This window comes from Dichotomopilus funicola (genome assembly GCF_033296635.1).
Source record: "Dichotomopilus funicola strain CBS 141.50 unplaced genomic scaffold C8A04scaffold_6, whole genome shotgun sequence".
NCBI lineage: Eukaryota > Fungi > Ascomycota > Sordariomycetes > Sordariales > Chaetomiaceae > Dichotomopilus > Dichotomopilus funicola.
In genome coordinates, this window is record NW_026944027.1 from 1 (window position 1) to 18,711 (window position 18,711).

The 18,711-nt window shown below is 55.9% G+C and overlaps 5 protein-coding genes across 5 annotated transcripts; 1 reads left to right on the top strand and 4 right to left on the bottom strand.

Moving 5' to 3' along the window:
- Window positions 1-191: 191 nt before the first annotated feature.
- C8A04DRAFT_25265 (uncharacterized protein) lies at window positions 192-1,068 on the bottom strand (the record flags this gene model as incomplete). The annotated part of the gene is made up of 2 exons (XM_062779493.1): window positions 192-805; window positions 926-1,068. Coding segments are annotated over 2 exons (757 nt in total), but the record flags the coding sequence as incomplete, so codon positions are not given.
- A 1,208-nt stretch (window positions 1,069-2,276) lies between these two features.
- C8A04DRAFT_9526 (phosphatidylinositol-3,5-bisphosphate 5-phosphatase) lies at window positions 2,277-5,927 on the top strand (the record flags this gene model as incomplete). Its single annotated transcript, XM_062785518.1, has 3 exons — window positions 2,277-5,357; window positions 5,517-5,619; window positions 5,749-5,927. The coding sequence occupies 3 exons, from the start codon at window positions 2,277-2,279 to the stop codon at window positions 5,925-5,927; spliced, it is 3,363 nt and encodes a 1,120-aa protein (XP_062640071.1).
- Window positions 5,928-6,209: 282 nt separating this feature from the next.
- C8A04DRAFT_34607 (uncharacterized protein) lies at window positions 6,210-8,851 on the bottom strand (the record flags this gene model as incomplete). The annotated part of the gene is made up of 9 exons (XM_062782889.1): window positions 6,210-6,383; window positions 6,453-6,659; window positions 6,765-6,947; window positions 7,002-7,295; window positions 7,641-8,071; window positions 8,159-8,194; window positions 8,313-8,499; window positions 8,582-8,664; window positions 8,767-8,851. 9 exons carry the CDS (start codon window positions 8,849-8,851, stop codon window positions 6,210-6,212), a joined length of 1,680 nt encoding a protein of 559 aa, XP_062640072.1.
- A 643-nt stretch (window positions 8,852-9,494) lies between these two features.
- Window positions 9,495-11,265, bottom strand: C8A04DRAFT_9506 (uncharacterized protein; the record flags this gene model as incomplete). Its single annotated transcript, XM_062785511.1, has 4 exons — window positions 9,495-9,751; window positions 9,803-10,393; window positions 10,479-11,148; window positions 11,179-11,265. 4 exons carry the CDS (start codon window positions 11,263-11,265, stop codon window positions 9,495-9,497), a joined length of 1,605 nt encoding a protein of 534 aa, XP_062640073.1.
- A 1,032-nt stretch (window positions 11,266-12,297) lies between these two features.
- On the bottom strand, window positions 12,298-18,383 carry C8A04DRAFT_34608 (uncharacterized protein; the record flags this gene model as incomplete). The annotated part of the gene is made up of 8 exons (XM_062782890.1): window positions 12,298-12,615; window positions 12,696-13,257; window positions 13,317-13,711; window positions 13,773-14,103; window positions 14,177-14,466; window positions 14,527-17,186; window positions 17,302-17,730; window positions 18,320-18,383. The coding sequence occupies 8 exons, from the start codon at window positions 18,381-18,383 to the stop codon at window positions 12,298-12,300; spliced, it is 5,049 nt and encodes a 1,682-aa protein (XP_062640074.1).
- Window positions 18,384-18,711: the final 328 nt, after the last annotated feature.

Sequence of the window (18,711 nt, forward strand, 5' to 3'; positions counted from 1 at the left end):
GGGGGGGGGGGGGGGGGGGGGGGGGGGGGGGGGGGGGGGGGGGGGGGGGGGGGGGCGGGGGGGGGGGCGTCGAGGGATGGGCGGTTGAGGGGCGGCCGGTGTGGGATCCAAGGCCTGAGTAGGCGCGACCGGGGCAGTAGATATGCGTCCCGGTGTTCCGTAGTTGCCTCGAGGTTGCGGATTCAACGTACCGCGGCGCTGGGATCGAGGTGGCGGCTGGAGATGCGGTGAGCGATCCCGTGGTGGTGGTGGTGGTGGTGGTGGTGGTTGATATAGATGACCACGTTCCTGGCTCCCGTTACCCACCGCTGCGGGGGACGACGGCTCTGGCGATATCTTCGGCTCGGGGGGAGGAGGCTCTTCATGCTCCTTCCGCCGATTCCTCCACCGCCTGGGAAGTATGGCGACCCAGCACTGTCGCTCTTCTTCCACATACCCGTCCTCATAGCCCGCTTCCAGGGATCCCGGGGAGATATCCACATCCGCTTGGCCATTGTTGTTCATGGTCTGCTGCTCAGGACTGTTGAGCCCATCCTTGATCTCGCGCCGTCTGCCGGAGGCCAGATATAATCCGAGCAGAATGCCACCAATCACAGCAACGCCGATGACCGCGCCGGCGATCTCTCCGGGTGACACGCCGGTGGTCTCGCTGCCTATGGCATACTGCATGGCAAAGACGGTGGCGCTGACCGTGACAATGGGTTTGTCAGATCTAGGGATGTGGTCTCTCCTGCCGGCTGTGAGTGATCCGCCGGTGGTGGCCACCGAGGGGGGCACTATTGTTGTTATGACCGTGGACAGAATACTGTAGCAAGGTGTTGCGCCCCCCAAGGCGGCGGTCCTTGGAGCGAAGGAACTAGCAAGTCGGGTTCAATGACACTGCTCGGCGCGGCGAGGACGGAGAACAATATCGGGGGCATCTTACCTTGGGCAGCAATGGCCGGCCGCTGCGTAGTAGTTTGTAGGGCAGCTCTTCACCACGGCGTCCCTGGCCTTATCCGGCCCGGTATAAACGCCCTGGGAGGTCGCCACGGGTGAAAAGGGGCAGCAGTCGAGCTGGCTGCCCATACAACCTACGAACTGGATATATGACGCCGTGGGCCCTTGGTCAATGAGGGTATATTGGGGAGTTGAGCAGCGGCCCACGGATGGCGTGATAGGGTTAAGTTGCTGGACAGGCGAGGGGTTGGCTCCGTTTAAGAAAGGCACGGTGGGAGAGGGCAGTCACGATGGAGACGGCAGCCGTGAGGAAGGTGGCACTGAGAAAGGGTGTGGGGGGCACCTAACTGCGAAACTAGAAATCTGAGAATACGCGAAGGATCATGGGGTCAGGAGGGACCGGTACCGAAGGCTGGCGGGCAGAAATCATTTCTTATATAGGTAGGTGGCTCTCGGTCCTTTTGCTGGTGGTCTTTTCGGTGGTGTGAGATCATTCTCAAGTAAGTAGGACCGGCCTATCGCCCGCCGCGCCTCTTGCCACGGACATCCTCAAAAGCTAGCCGCATGGCCCCTCATGCGCTTGACTGATAGTGGATCTAAGGATGGGTGAGATCACCCATTGCGCTCGAATTAGGCGTGAGGTCGTTCAGGCAGGGTCTAGTCATAGCGTCGAGGTTGGAAGGAATGTGGCTTTCAACCCGATACAATCACCGAGTGAATCTCATTTATCGACTTGGGCTAGTTAAGGGGAATTCAAGGAAAAGAAAAACAAGATAGTTTAGAAAGGTAGCCAGGGCGCGAGGTAAAGGATTTTGAAGTGCTGTGTATTCATTCCGGTGTAATCCCTACTCTGTACCGTCGTTGTGAAGTCGGTCAGACCCATTCGAAAGTTGGGGAACATTCCCACGGCCCCATGAGATTCCGTGCGGGATGAGAAAGCAGAGGAATAAATGTGAAAACAATAGGAAGACGAGAAAGCGAAAAATCCGTGATATACCAGGTTTCCAGGTATAGGACCACTTGCGATGTACGGGTGAAATTAAACTTAGTTATATCTGAGGGGGCTCATGTTAGTTACAATACACAAACGTTACAGCGGTCAGATACCTACTCCGTGTGTTGACCGCAAATGACATTTTGACGGGGCCCAATCGCAGGAGGTGCGAGAGAAAGTGGGGCGCCATCTTTAACCCTATCCCTGGACATCATTGACGACGACGTCCCCTCATCTCCATCAACACCCCGCGATGTAGAGTATCAACATTTTGATCAAGCAAAACATCAAATCACCACATGGGCATAGGGCGTGACCCTGGGGGCGCTGAAAAATGACGGACATGGTGGACACACCAGAAACGGGTGTCGACAGCACGAACGCCAACCTGCCTTCGCTTGACCGAACCCCCCCTGCACATCAGCAACAGCAGCAGCAGGGCCAGGAGCAGCATCAAAATCAGCATCCATCAAAACAACAACAGGAGTCGCCGCAGCAACAAACCCCCTCACCCCCCTCCCAAAGTTCGGAATCCAGAGACAATGTTCGCACCAGCGAACCCGTGTTTCCCCCGCTGCATAACAATGCAGGTGCGGATGCGGATTCCATCATCTCAGGCAACTCGGCCCCTTCCCGCGGGGCCCCTGGCACGGGCACAGGCGGTGATGACGACAATGATGAGGAGGAGCCCGCTGTGGCTCGGCCCTTTCTCCGAACTTCGAGTCCCGATCCATCCGCGCGCCCGGGCATGACCACTACCGCTGAGGACGAAGAGGACGATACAGGCTACGGAGGAACCCCGCACGGCGGCGGTGATAGTGGGTTCACGTGGCGGCCGAGACTCAAGCAGCAGATGCACCGGTTTAGTTTGTACGAGACAGCCAGTCGTTTCTACATTGTTGGCGGCGATGTGACCGAAAAACGGTACCGCATTCTCAAGGTCGACCGCACCCACGACGACGGCGACGCCTCGGAGCTGAGTATCACCGAGGACAAAACCGTCTACTCGCAAAAGGACATGAACCAGCTGCTCGACACGATCGATGATGGGAACCGAGGCACGGGCGGGCTGAAACTACGCTGCACGACCTGGGGTCTTTTGGGTTTCATCAAATTCACAGGGCCGTACTACATGCTGATCATCACGAAAAAGAGCACTGTGGCCATGGTTGGTGGTCACTACGTGTATCAGATAGATGGCACTGACCTCATACCGCTTACCTCGCCCAGCTTCAAGGCTGACCAGCGGAATAACACGGAAGAGTCGCGCTTCCTGGGAATCCTAAACCATCTTGACCTGACCCGATCCTTCTACTACAGCTACTCCTATGATATTACCCGCAGTCTGCAGCATAACATTGCCCGCGAGAGAGACGCCCTCCTAGGTGTGCGCAACCCGGAATCTTCTATTGACGAGGATTTCAACCCCATGTTTGTCTGGAACCACCACCTACTCCAGCCGGCAGTCAAGGTCTTGAACGCCCCCTTTGACTGGTGCCGCCCCGTGATCCACGGCTACATCGATCAGGCCGCCGTGTCTGTGTACGGGAGGACTGCCCACATCACCATCATTGCCCGCCGCAGCCGTTACTTTGCCGGCGCTAGATTTCTAAAAAGAGGGGCCAACGACCTCGGCTACGTGGCCAACGATGTCGAGACCGAGCAGATTGTGTCCGAAGCCATGACCACCTCCTTCCACGCTCCGGGGCCCCGTTTCTTTGCTAGTCCTGCCTACACCTCCTACGTGCAGCACCGCGGCTCGATCCCTCTCTATTGGACCCAGGACAACACGGGAGTCACACCAAAACCGCCCATCGAGCTGAACTTGGTCGACCCCTTCTACACGGCCGCTGCGCTGCATTTTGACAACTTGTTTGAGCGTTACGGCGCCCCAATCTACGTCTTGAATCTGATCAAGGCCCGCGAGCGGACCCCGCGCGAGGGAAAGCTCCTCGACGAGTACACCCGTGCCATTGCTTACCTCAACCAGTTCCTACCCGAGGAGAACAAGATCATCCACCGGGCCTGGGACATGTCGCGGGCCGCCAAGAGCCGCGATCAGGACGTGATTGGGACGCTGGAGAGCATCGCCGAGGAGGTCGTAAGCACCACCGGCTTCTTCCACAACGGCGACGGCCATACCAGCCCGATTCGGGTGCAGAACGGTGTGGCCCGCACAAACTGCATTGACTGTCTCGACCGGACGAACGCGGCCCAGTTTGTCATTGGGAAACGGGCGCTCGGCCACCAGCTTCATGCCCTCGGAATCTTAGGCGATACCACGGTCGAATATGACACGGATGCGGTCAACCTGTTCACCCACATGTACCACGACCATGGCGACACCATCGCCGTGCAGTATGGCGGCTCACAGCTAGTCAACACCATGGAGACCTACCGCAAGATCAATCAATGGACCAGCCACTCGCGCGACATGATTGAGAGCTTTAAACGATACTACCACAACTCCTTCCTCGATGGCCAGCGCCAGGAGGCGTACAACCTGTTCCTGGGCAACTACATCTTTGCCCAAGGACAGCCCATGCTGTGGGACCTAGCCACCGACTACTACCTCCACCACGAGGACCCCCGGAGGTGGATCGAGAAACGCAAGCGGGACTACATCAACTGGTACACCCCTGAGTTCCTCAAAGAGCGTGTGCTCCCGCCATACCCACCGATCCACCCATCGGCGACCATGGCAGCGGGCAACAGCAAAACATCGGCCCCAATAATCCCCTCCTCGGCCTACGACGACTACTGGCTGGAATACTACCGCCCTTCCACGCTCTCGTCCTTCCCCAAGATGTTCCCCTACAAGATGAACTCCACCATCAAGTACATCCCCTTCAAGTCGACTCACGACGGCCGCTATGACCTGAGCCCGTTCCGGGTGCGCAACGAGAATGAGACTGACGCGCACGAGAAAAGAAAGTCCAAGAAGGAGGTGACCATCGTTGCGCCGCATGACGGGGCCCGCATGGCCGGCGATGCGAAGACGCCATCAACTTTTAGTGAAAAGTCGGTCGCCGCGTCCTCTCACCACCGCAATGCTAGTTATATTTCTTCTACATCCCGCTCTCATCATCACACCCAACATCAACACCACCACACCCGCCACCAAAGTCACCCTCATCCCCTCTCCCAAACCCAGACCCACTCCAACTCCCACTCCCACGTCCACCACAGTAGCAGTCTCCACCACCAAGGCCACAACCCAGACCCGTACCACTTGAAGAAGCCCCATCAAACCGCGCTTGAAAAATCCCGCGCTGCTCAGCAGACCTTCACCCAGCTCGTGCGCGACTCCCTCAACCCGGCCGTCGGTGCCGACGAGGCGGATGACTACGCCCGCTACGTCGAACACCCACAGAACCTACCCCTGGTGGTGTCTTCCACGTCGTCGTACTCGAATTCAACCGCTGTGCCGGTTGCGTCGGCAGGTGTGGATGGGACGAGTAGCGGCCGCTTTGGTACTGGTACTGGTACCGGTACCGATACTGATACGGGCACTACCACCGGACATGGGGGACATAGGCATAGTTCGTTCCCGCTGGGAGCGGTGGTACTGGACGAAGATGAGGTGGAGCCAGAATATGTCGAGTTTATTGCCGGCCGTTGGATGGCGGAAGGGTTAGGAAGAGAGGCAGATTTTGTACGCCACGAGTCTTCCACCACTAGCAACGGTCATAACCACCACCACCCTCACAGTAACAACCCTCGAAATCGCAATAGAGCCTGGTCTCTTCCCAGCGACCCTTACAGTTCAATCCCACCTCATGGTCACAACAATCTCAACGGCGACCTCACGAAAGAAAGCGGTGGAGTTGAAGAAGAAGAGGAGGAAGACGATCGGGTGTTGTACGCCGAAACGGTCAAAGTACCCGAGAATCCGTTGACCGTCACCGAAGAGGACGCGCTCAAGAAGCGGTACAAGGCCTATCGCAAGTGGTTGAGGGGCAAGAGCCTATTCAAGCAGCAGCCGGTGGACTAGGGGTCCCCGGTGTCTGCTTTGGGGGCGCTGGATGCGAGTTTGCCTGGTGATGACGATGATGGGGTCGATGAAGAAGGAGACTTTGGGGGAGTTGTTGCTGGTGGCAGAGGGGCTCATCACGCTATTGGCGGCTTCTTCACAGCTTCAAGGACAACGCCCTTGCCATGGGGTACGCGGTCGATCGCTACGTCCGCAGACGAGAGCCCGGAGAAAATTACACCCATGAGGAGGGTACAGTGGATGAGAAGATAAAGGTTGTCTCATTCTGGAGGGACGGCTTCATTACTTGGAAGGAGGTCCAAAAAGCCCGGTGAGCCGAGGATCCTTGGCTACTAGCGGCGCAACATACGAACCCAAATCTGTCTCGACATTTCCCTTCCCGTCCTCTCCGCCATCGACTTGTTTCCGGGCTGTCTTCAAAACAGCTGCCACTGCCCTCGCCGTGAGGCGTAATTCCTTTTTCACCAAGCCAAACCGACGGTTTTTGCTCTCCTCTCCCCTCGGCCTCTCTTGCTCGCTGCTTACCTTGTCCTCCTCACCCTCCTGTTCGAGAACGTGCAACCAACACAGCACTAAGGCGTTGATGATTTCATCCTGCCACGGCGAGCCCAGGATGCGCGGCCAGCAGTTGGTTAGGACTGCCTGCAGCGCCTTGACCGCGGCGAGAAGGGTTTCTGGTGCGCTAGGGCCGAAGGGGTCGGTTAAGATCGCTGACAGCATGGGGATGAGGTCCTAGGGTGTTATTGTGAGTTTCCAAGTCGTGTTCTTGTGGCGAAAACACGCTAGGGTATCACGCTAGAGCAGTAGGGGGAGTGTGGTTGGGAATCGGTATCTCACCTTGAGATGTTTGACCGCATGCACTTCCAGCTCGTTAAGGATCCTTGCAGTCCACGAGCACAGCTCCGCGACGATCCTGACGTGCTCTTTTGCGTGGAAATAACCCATAAAAACACCGTCCCGCAAGACCTTGTCCAGCAATGCATGCTGCTTCTTCAATACCCCTCCATCGCCATTCTCATTCTTTCTGGAAGTAGTAGTCTTGCCATCGCCAATACTGCTGCTGCTGTTGCTCACCGTTGGTTGCCCCACCTTCCTCGCTAACTGTAACAGCGCCCCGTACGCCGGCCCTAACACTAGCATCGACTCATCCTCGGGGGTCAGACTTGGGAGAGCCGACAGAGTAGGGAAGATGGCATCTTCAAAGACCTGCGCCAGGCCGGTTGCGTGAAGTGTGGCGGCGGGGAGTTTGGCGAGGAACTCGGATAGCATGAGCAGGCCCGCGCGGAGGAGCGGGGATGAGGCGGGCTCGTCGGCAAGGGTGAGGAGAAAGGGGGTAAAGAGTGGCCAGTGGGTTGCCAGAAGATGAGACTGTGAGAGAGACGAAAGTTAGTATGGTCTGTTTTAGGTCCCGGTTTTGTTTCGTGATGTTTGCGCATTGCAAGATACCCCTTTTCTTTACGTTTTCTGCGCCTCAAGGATAGTAGATACGTTGAGCAAATGGAGACATATTGACCCAATAACGTAAAACTGGATCGAAAACTAAGAAGGGAAAGCGGCATTACAACGGCGAAAGGGGAAAGAGGTGATGAAATAATGGTAAAATACGCTGAGGGGGGAATGAAGAAAAAAACCTAAAAAAAGGAGAAACAAGCGAGGGGGGGGGAAGGAAGAAGACGAACGAGGGAACAATGTCTAAGAAAAGCAAACACTCACATCCGCCTCTTTAACTGCCCACCCAAGGACCGGCACAGCCCTGAAATCTGTATACTTCCACGGCTTCGTCTGTGCCGTTTCCTCCAAGAGACTTGCTCCTCCCCGTCGTGGGCCACCGGCACCACTATCATCCTGATCCGGATAGGCCGCCTTTCGCCCTGATGCCGTCACGGTTGCGGGTCGGGATCGAGAAAAGAGCGGGCGTAGATAGGACTGCAGGACGGTCTCGGTAATGAACGCAGTTTTGGAGCGGGGTTCCTCCTTGGCTCGGTTGTTGTTATCATTGCCCGTAGAGGTAGTGAACTGCTTTGCTAGGAGTCGTGATGCAGCTGCCTTGACTTGTGAAGGTACCACTATTCGTTGGTCGGAACTGCCGGCGTAAACCATAAGCAGATACAGGGTTTGGTCGTCCAGTTGGATAGGGCTGCTAGCTGAGGCATCGTCGTCGTTGGTCCCATTATTATCCCGTCCTTCAGGGGTAGCGACTGTGTCTAGAAGGCTAGTGATAACTTGAATACTAAGGATGGAGCTTGAACTGCATCGCTCGGCGAGGGCTGGATCAGTCGTGGGTAAGCCAAGTTCAGAGTGGTGCGTTTTGATCTGAGCTGGAGTTATCGTGTGTTAACTTCGGCACTTCGGTATGTTTGAGAAAAGATAGAGAGGGCTGTTCACCTCCAGGATGTCCACTAGCCCCCGTTTGCCCCTTATTCTCCGCAACAACAGGGGCGACAACCTTAGTGACGTTAAGTACGAGCTCTCTCACTGCATTGCGGTTCTCGATGGATGGCCTTGGAGGGAAGCGACCTTGACACCGTGTACAGGCAAGTAATGTGAGGAGATGGGACGTGGCTAAGGATCTCTATTTAGGACCGATCAGCTAACGCGTAGCTGCAGCAAGTTATGTTGGGCCTCCTACGGAAGTGAGATGATACCGGCCTTACATTTGGTTTCCCTGCGCACAATCTGCTTAGAGAGCCCCTCGCAGCTTCAGCGAGCTCGTTGAGAGTGAACGACTTGGGAATAACTACACAAGAGGAGTTGTCTCTAGTTAGTCTACTATATTGGTGGGATTGTGTAGATGTCAAATACGGTGGGGGATCAAACCCGACTCAAACGTATGACTCACATTGAGAAAGTTCTTCACAGGCCTTGACTTCACTCAAGGTCTCGAGGCGCAAAGCATCGTTGGCGATCTTGTCGAACCACGACATCGTGGGTCGTGGATGTGGCCAGGATAACTACAAAATCGGAAAGGAATTTCAGATTATACTGACTTGGGCTGGATGAGCGGGTGATGAGCTCTAGAACCGTCCAAGTAAAGAAGAACAAGCGGGAATCCTGTTAGACTGGCTTGAATGGATCGAATTTGGAACTGCAAAACCAAATCATGGAGGTTCAAGCGATTGAAGGTTCCTGAGGTAAGGTTGAGTGAGCAGTGAAACCTGCCCATGTTGGGACCCTAATGTTGCTAGAGACCCACTATCTGTCTAGAAATACAGGGGAGGAGCCACTAAATTTCTAGCACATTGACCACTAAATCCGCCCGACATCTTGGTAAACCCTCAAAGCAAAATTCTCGGCCTAATTCGTTGCCTACGATGGAGGTAGTGGAGATTGTCATCCCATGTCATAGGAATGCGGACGTATCAAAGACTTGTTCAATCTTGAAAAGCTCATAGGTACTGTACAGTACGAGGTAATTTAGTTTGAAGAACCCTCAATCGGAAGCGAACGAACTGATAGTATCAGATATGCTGTGGATAGTTTTCAGGCAAATACCTACTCTTGAACTGCTTCACATAACATACATGTTAGAGCTCCCTAGCCGACAACCCCCATTTAGATCCAAGCATATCAGGAAGAATCAATCCCTAGCTCTGCGCGCCGAGCCCTAACCGCCTCAATGGCGCCCGTCGGGTCCTCCACCCCGGGATTCCGCAACTGCCATGCCAGAGCCACATCTAGCGCCGGACCCGTCCATCTCCCGGGAGAAGCTTGGAGCGCCCTCATCAGCGTTTTGCCATCTACCAGTCGCTTGATGGATAAGACATCCATCAGGTCCAGTTCGACTATGTGGTCGAGGAACTCCTGCCACTCGGCCAGGACGGCATCTCGTGTCTCGTCAGGGCTGGGGACGGCATGAGCCTTGCTGGCCCCCTTACCACTCTCCCCCGCTCCCGTGGCGGTAAGGGGGCCAACCCGCTCCGCGACGTCCACCAGAATCGCATACAACACCTGGAGCCTCCATTCGCCATGCTGAGAGTTCCATGAGCGGATCGCCATGCCAATCCGATCACGCTCGTTGCGGCTGTCGTCCTTGTCGCGCACAGCGTTTCGGAACTCGAGTATCTGGGCACGGTTCCGGATGGAACCATTAAGGAGGTCGCACAATTTGTTGGGCGCGCGGAAACCGTCCCGTGCCACCTGCGAGGAGAGCGTCGGCGGACTACGGAAAATCCTTCCGGAGTTGTTGTGGTTGTCCATGAAAGTCTTGACCTGAGCATCTGACAGTGATGTCCAAGGGGTGAAGCCGACAAGCGACCAGGCGTAATAAGATGCGTCATCGCCGGTAATGAGCAAGTCGTAGATCGAGCCGGGCTTTTTAGTAGACTTTAGGAAGTCGAGACACTCGTATGCAGTAGCCCAGGTGCTAAGGTCGGGCTTGGCCATGTCGGGCTGCTCTGGGTTGGTGAAAATGGCGTGATAGAGCTGGAGCCGGTCAATCAGCCGGAGTGACTCGACGGGGTGTTCGCCTGTGATGTTCGTTAGCACATATTGGCTGTTCCGTTTGCTTACTCCCCAGTACTTAGCAATATTATAAGTATGTGGATAACTCACCTTTCATCATCTTCTCCAACTCCACCCCGACCCTCTCACGGGAGATCTTGACAAGTAAACTGTGCAACACGTTCTCATCCGCCATGACTTCCTCTGTGGTCGGATCAATCGTGAATCCTAACCGACTAGCAAACCGCACCAACCGCAGGACGCGCAGCGGATCATCTAGGAACGTCTGTAGCGGTGCTAGAGGTGTGCGGATCAGTTTGCGCTTCATATCGTCTAGCCCACCCACGAGATCTTCAACCAGGCCTGTTTTCAGGTTGTAGAAGAGCGCATTCACTGTGGCATCGCGGCGCAAGGCGTCCTCCTGAGCGGTACCGAATTCAACGGTTGGGTTGCGGCTATCGGCCGTGTACGACTCGCGGCGCAGGTTGACAAAGTCCAAGTCCAGATCCCATAGTTTGATGTTCGTGGTAGCTAGGTGCTTGGATTTGTCCGGGTTACGCGCAATCGTGTGCAGGCGCCCCATATCATCTGGCCCCAACCCATACTCCCGCGAGACACCGTCCGTCTCGCAGTACCGACGCAGCTCCGCCGCGAACTCCTCGCCCGTCACTGAGTTGATGGCTACATCGATGTCGTGCGACGGGATTCCTAGAAGCTTGTCGCGCACCCAACCACCTGCCCAGCGTAACTCCACCTTCTTGCGCGGCGGCGTGGACGACCGCTTCTCCCGTAACCTCTTGCCGTACTCCACGTTCATGTTGTTCGCAGTGGCATTGAGAAGGCTCCTCAGTCGGCCCTCACGCTCAGTGAGTTCAATCTTGGGAAGAGCGGCAGCCATCCTGTACTCGGCCTTCTCCAGGGCGCTCTGACGCCGCCTCTTTTGCGCGACGGAGGGTGTCGGCGGCCTGCGGGGCCGGAGTTTGAGGACCCTGAACGCTGGGAAAAGTTTCGGTTTTTCTGAAGCGGGTGCTGTCGATTCCCGTGAGCGTGTTGTATTTGGTGAAGTGGGTGATGCCGTTCGAGAACCGGGTCCTGTGGTTCCCTGGGATGTTGGGTGAATGGTGTTTGCAGGTGATGAAGCCTCAGGAACCGGCCGTGGCCTTTTGCTAGTGGGTTGCGCGGGGGATGATGAGCTGCCGAGTTTGCGTTTCATGGGGTCAATAAAGTGTGCCGCGGATTGAGTCCTCGGCCGGGCAAAACGAGCAAGCATTGGAAGACGCGCAAGTGCCAGACTTCCGACCGTTTAACAATCACTCATTTTCCTGCCTCAGGTTGCGATCAAATATGTGACTCCCACTTGTTTGGTGACTCCGCCGGCGTTGGGCGCATTCATCCGAAGTCAATGCCTCTTGAAACCCAAGCTGTCCACCAAAATAGAAAGAGAGCAAACCCTATCGATTGGGTCAAGGCACAACGGTGAGCGTCGTATACTTTGAACCGTGTAGAGAGGCAAAACTCGCAACCACAGCTCCCTAGGAAGGAAGTCACAAACTTGAAGCTGATAACCCCACCAGGCACTGTGAAGAAAGGTGAGTCACACTGTATATACACTGTGTTGCCACCCCTCCCCAAGCTCCCCTAGCTCTGAGACCTCCCACCGGGGAACAGGCCACAGAGAAACATACCCGGCATCGCCTTGTCCTCGTAGACGTATCTCATTTACTCTGTGGCATTTGGCGGAACCATAAATGTGCCTCCGCTCAACTCCCAGAGAAACAAACGTTCGGTTCCGCACCACATTTGGCTTGATAGTAAGTTTAGCGCGCGGCCGTGGAAAACATTCACCACAAGCATTCAGGTGTTGTTGAACTCAAGAGAAAAATAGATATTATATCATGCCCCTCCCCCGGAAGCCTCTCCTTGGCTGTCTTCAAACATCACCAATAACCGCCTTGTCTTCCGTTACTGCCTCCCCTTCGGGAACGGCCGCAACTCCCTCAGTCGCTGCTTCACTAGCTGGGGCAGGGGGTATCTCAGCGGATTGGGGAGGAGACGCCGTGGCTTCAGCTACAGGCTCATCCTCCTCGAGTGCTAAATCCGCCCTCAGGCTGGGCAGGAACCGGTCAATCCGCTTCCATGTCTCGTCCCACAGTTCCTTGCGCGACGGGTTCTTGCTCGGCGGTACGAGGTACCCGTTGCTTGACATGATGAGTAGAACATTTTTGAGGTTCTCCGGTACGGCCTCCTCCTAAAACACCGAGAAGTGTCAGTCACGGTCCGCACAGCGCAACTGAAAGAAAACAATGACCAAACATAAAAAAAACGTACCAAACTATCACCCTGACCGCTGTTCATTAACCGGTCCATGATCTCAATAATCTTAACCCACAGGTCCAGCATGCCGTCCCACTCCGACAGTGCAACCAAGTACTGCAAAAACACCTTGGACAACAACGACGCGGCTTGCACGCGCGTCTCGCTCATCCCGTCACGGTCCGATGAAAACACTTCCGGTTTCAGCAGCCGCAAAATCAGCGGGAACAGGACCTCGCCAAAAATTGCTGTCCATTCCGCCCTGTCTTCTCTCTGCCTCTCGCCGCGAGTATCCTCACCGGTGCGAGTAGCAGGGGTGATGGTCGTGGACGACGACGATGTCGTCATGAGCTCTGGCAGAAGGAGAGACCGTTGCAGCGAGCTGAATGCTAGGTGGCGGATCTCGCGGCACGGGTTGGTGCATTGGGTTGTGAGTGCCCGGAAAACCGGTAGCCAGTAAGCTGACCAGGCCTCACTGCTCTCCAGGTGAGATTGCTTCATTAGGTGGGGGATGCGCTCTGTCATGCGGTAAATGTTGTTGAGCGCCTTGACACCACGCTCAACCACGGCGTTTTCGCTACTAGAGTTAGTACTTGACAGCTAAGACAGCTCGGATGTAAAGGAAGAAGGTCTCACCTAGGTTTGTCGTGCTTACCGACCCGCCCGCTCTTCCGCCCCTGTTTCCGATCATTCTGCTGCTCGGTCACGGCTCCAATACTCGCCATAGATGCAAACTCATTCAGAAGCGCGAGCGCCGCCTCGTAGTTATCCGCCATGATCGCTGACGGTGTCTCCGACACCCCGTTCTGCAGAATCTCAAACACTGCAGGCGCCGCGTCCCCGTTGGCCGCTAGGGTCTGTAGAATCACCCAGAAGTCAGGCGAGGTCATGATCTCATTGCGTAATGGACACGGCTTTTCCGTGCACAGCTTGAGACCACGCAAGACTAGCCCAGAGGCTGTGACAAGAGTGTCGCTTGGAAAGCTGGAGACTGTGTGGAGCAGGATGGGCACGCGGACGTGGTCATGGTCCTAGTACCGGTTAGTACTCATATTTTGAAAGTAACAACTAGCCTAAAAGGGGAAGACGTACGTAGCTGGCGTGGAGCAAGTTGAACATGTAGAAAGTCGCCCGCTCGATCAGAATCGGGTGGTACCGGGGCACATCCCTCAGAATAGTCTGAATCGCCTCGACGACGCGTTTCCCAAGAAGTTCGACCGTGCTATCGTCCCGGAGGGCTAAGACGGTGCAAAATTCTAAAATGTAAACCAAAGCTGGGTCGTAAAGCGCGGTGTTTTGCCGAGGCTTTTGCCCGTTGGGTTGGGACGGGGGGATATTCTCCGTTTTGACTGTGATGACGGTCTGGCCGTTATCTTCTGGGATTTGGTCCAGAAGGGTGTCGACTAGGGCCTCGAGGCTGTGGCTAGGAAGATGTCTACATCACGTTAGTGAAATGGGAAACCCTCAACACCATTCACATTCCTGCATGCACGTACGCAACATTGGCAAATACATCGCCCATGTGGCACTGGTTTACGCAGTCCACGGTGCACAGCGTGCTTTCGAGCTCCTCGTCCGACGGCTCGGGCGGGTCATCGGCGGCATAGCTCGAGATGTACGACGTAAACGCTGAGAAGAAACCGGCCTCGCTTTGCTTGGAGGCCCGGTCAATCACCTGCGACGGCGGCTGCAACGGGATAGTCGGTAGAGCGAGCTTGTCCGCTTCGGTAGAGAAGAACGGGGGAATCAGTGAGTTCACGAAGAGGTTGAGCCAGATGCGGATGACCTGGTTCCCATTAGTACAACAGCCAAGTGTATTGGGAAAGGGGTAGTGGAAACAACTCACATGCTTCCAACTCTTCCGGATAACATGCTCCGAGCCGGTAACGACACGGAACAGAACCAATGTCGCCAGTTGCGGTCGGACATCCCGTCCGAATCGCACCGCCAACTCACTAACCATGACGCTGTTATCGCCGACCTGTACCTCCGTGTTGAGCGAGGTATTAGCCAAGGCCTCACTACCCAACGTCGAGATGTAGCTCAGGCGGTACACAATCTCATCAAGAGCCTCCGAGTTGCCATACTTGGTCGCGATGCGGGCGCACTCGTCAAACCCAGTGATGACACGCGCATAGACGGTGTCGTCGGTAGCCGACATGAACACAAAGAACAGGCACGAGACGATGGCATTCCACGTCGTGGCAAACATATCAGCATCATAAATGCTGGTGTCGCACAGAACAAGGGGACCCGCCTCGTCCGTTTTGAGCAGCAACTCCTTCCAGGCGTAGTCGAACGCGTGCTTGTTGTCGTGCTCGTCCGGCAGGATAATCTCGTTGGTGCGGATGGTGTCGAAGATGTCCTGCAAGTACTCGGGCGAAAAGTCCTGCCCATCATTTTGCCCTCGCAAGTTGCGCGAGAAGTCCTCAAACGTCATGCGCGACCGATTCTTGAGCGTGGGGGTGTGTTGGTCGGTATTGAGCAGGATGATGGCATACGTAAGGATAAAGACAGCGTCCTTGTTGGCGACCTCCTTCGGGACCGAGCTGGTGCAGTACTTCTCCGTGAATGAGTTGACGATGCGCTCGATGAGAATCGATTCACCAGGCAGCCGGAAGGTTTCCAGCATGAGCCGGAGCGCCTCGTCCACTCGTTTGCCCGTAAAGTCGAACTGGTTCATGAACGCATCTAAAATGGCCTCATTGCCCTTCTTCGACAAAAACTCGCCGAGCATCTTCTTGTTCACTCTCGACGTCCCCTGCAAGAACGTTGCAACACATAACGGATCTGAGACGCTCTCAATCACACCCTTCTCTTGGAGGTACGCCAGTCCGCCTTTGGGGCTCTCGTTGAATTTGGTCGTGCCCTTAATGATGAGCTTCTTTCTACGCCGCCTCTCCCTCAACACCTCCGGGTCGGGGTACCCTTCCGTCTCGGGTGTTTGGTCCAGCCTTTCGGCAATGAACTGGATGAAGCGTAGCAGGGCGTCCAGGCATAGAGGCGGGACGCTCGTCGTGCTCCAGGTGGCAGAATCGGGCAAGGCGTTCCTAGATAGCAGCCCAACCAAATCCTCGCAGAGATCGGCCCTGTTTTCGTCGCAGTCGTAGTTGACAAACAGCTCCACCATGAAGGTTGGCATCCGCGCCAGCACGCCGATGTTTTCTACCATGGCCTGTCTAGCGTCTGGCTTGCGAGCACCGCCCTCGAGGCCTAGCTTTTGACGGTCTTTGACAGGCACGGGAGTCGAACGGCCACTACCAGCTTGCGATGACGACGGCTTGACTAACTTGGGGGACTGCGGGATACCAGAGTAAAGACTTGGATCAATCCCGGGCTCCCGCGGAATCTCCACCGCTGGATGGAGGCACGCCACAAGATACGAGAGGTACAACTCCTGTTGCAGTTTGAGAACACCACGACACGTCGAAAGCAGCGTACCCGCCACGATCAAGGCCTCTTGCAAAATAGCCATGTTGTCGGACCTGACGAGTTGGAACAGGTAGCAGCACAACTGGTCCTCCGCAATGGCAGCGAGGGCAGGATGCCGAGCAATCGATGGGCCCGCGACTTCCAGCGCAACGTGGATAATGCGTAGGGCCATAACCCTCATCTGGTCGGGGTGTTTACGGTCGTGGGGGTCGAGAAAGTTCACAAGCACCCGGAAGAGTTCACGGATAGATGGCAGCGAGTAAGGGCGCAGGTCGACTGACGTGATGCTTTCGGTGGCCGAACTAATGCTGGGCCTTCCGGCGCCCGGGTCGGGACTCCCAGGGGCCTCCGAGACGCTACCATTCTGGTCGGAGCTTGTGGATGGGCGAGGGTCCGCCGAAGGCTCCGTAAGGTCCTTTTCTGGAGCCTCCGCGCCGGAACCCGCCTCGGCACGAGACTCGGCCGTCTCGTCAGCCGCCCCAGTAAGTGTCTTGGTGGGTGTTTCCGACTCTCCCTCCACCGCTGCTGGCTCCCCAATCGGAACATCCGTCCCATTCGCAGCGGGATCCATACTGACGCTATCCATATCCCTGCTTGTCTGGCGATCTAGCGCCTCGCTCTCCTCGCCAGCCTCCTCTTCAAGGTGCTTCAAATCCTCAAAGATGATCTGCACCATGCGCACCATGGATGCCTCCGCAGTTCGGCGCAACACCTCGGAAAACCGCGGGCGCGAACATATCGTTAGCCCACGGCCCATCATGTCGCACACGCTCTCGTCGCTAAGAATATCCCCACCAGGCCCAGACAGCATGTCTTCCATTAGGTGCAGGATCATGAGCAGCACCACCTCCTCTTGTGCCGGGTCGCTGATGTCGAACTGGCAGTGCGTGATGGCTGCGGAGAGCGATTGCATGGCGAGGGCGAAGCGGGGAGACGCAGGGGCTACAAAGCCGTAGGCTAGGAACTTTTGTATCGCCCGCAGCGCCAGGATCGTGACAGGGGCGGCAGTGCCCTTAGCTTGGATGATCTGAAGAAACGGGTAGAGGAGTACGAGAGAATCGAATCGGTGTATGTCTGCGGAAATTCCCCATCCGTTAGCAGTGTATCTTCATTCGTATCCTTATATCACCACATGCAACCAGAGACCACGCAATGGGTGCAGGGGAACGAAAGCAGGCCTCTACTCTACCTTTCACGCCCGCCAACTCCTGGCGCAATCTCCCGAACCCCGAAATCAACGGGTTATCCTGCATGCTCTTCCCTTTTTTCCCACGCAACCCCCATCGATTCGCCGCCGCCAAATCACCACTGCCGGCCGCATCAGTACCGCCTGAACCATCAGCCCCGGGCTTCCGGCTCCGGCGAGCACCAACCCCACTACCACCTGGAGCGGGCGGTACCAGTTGAATGAGGTTCGGACTCCCGCCGAGGATCGCGGAAACCGAAGAGTGGGGCGAGCGAGCGTATTTCTGGATGGCCGAAGTGATGGCGATGCATTCGGAGATGACGAGCGAGACGGGGTCAACGGCGACTGACACGGGCCTGCTGCGGTACTGCATGCGCGAGGACAACAAGGGAGCCCTCCGCGGTGTCGATGTGCCCAGTGCGGACGGCACCGCTACCACCGCCGTCGTGGTGACGGCCGAGTCTAGGGGCGTGGGGAGGTGTCCATCGCGGTTCATGCTGAAGACTGAACTTCGAATGCGTGCGTGCGGACTTTCGGGTCCCCGGCTCAAGTGTTGTCCAGAAGCTTAAAATATGAGGTCGTTTGTTATGTAGCTAGCCCGATAGTGGGAGCACAGGTTGGCCGGTAGGCGAAGCGTTGGGGACAACCTAAATGTCCTTGGGGCAGCGGTGCTACGAGGTTCGGTGGTCGGTCGATGGAAGCCGAGCACTGTGGGAGGAATGCGGGTCAAAAAAAGAACCTCAGTTTCTAGCCGAAGAGGACAACGCGAGAAACATACACCTCTAAAGGAAATAGAACAACGCATACAGAATATGGGTATATAGCCTTGACAGTTGTGTTGCCTCGAGACAGAAAAAAGGAACCGTCCTTGTGACAGGTAGGTTCCTTTACGGGCGGCGTTGTCGTCAATCGCGAACGCCAACCTTGAACGGAGCTTCCCCCAATCCCTGTCCCCACCCACTCATCGTTTTGGACACTTTGCTTGGGCTCAACCAATTGCATTCATAACAGAACCACCCACCTGGCGGGCATCGGATTCGGCACGCTGCGGGCACTCGAGTGGGGCCGTTGAAGCCAAGGTCCATTGGGGGAGAGGTACCGATGTACATACATACCACCTAATCTGGCACCTCTACTCTGTAGCGACAGAGCCTTCGGGGCCTGAAAACAAAACGTAATGTCACAAAAGAAGCTTTCTCGGAAGTTGAAGAGAAACTTAATACGAGACGCAGAACTATCGGTACTGTTGAAAACACATCCATTTCCAGTCCACAACAATACATACCAGGTATCTCTCTTCGTCCCCCCCGCTCTTCCCTTTAAAGTGTGATCCAGCCATAGTCCGAACCGTCCCAAAACGCCCCAGCCATGAAGCCTCTTCTACTCATACATATGATATTACTGGTTGTTGTT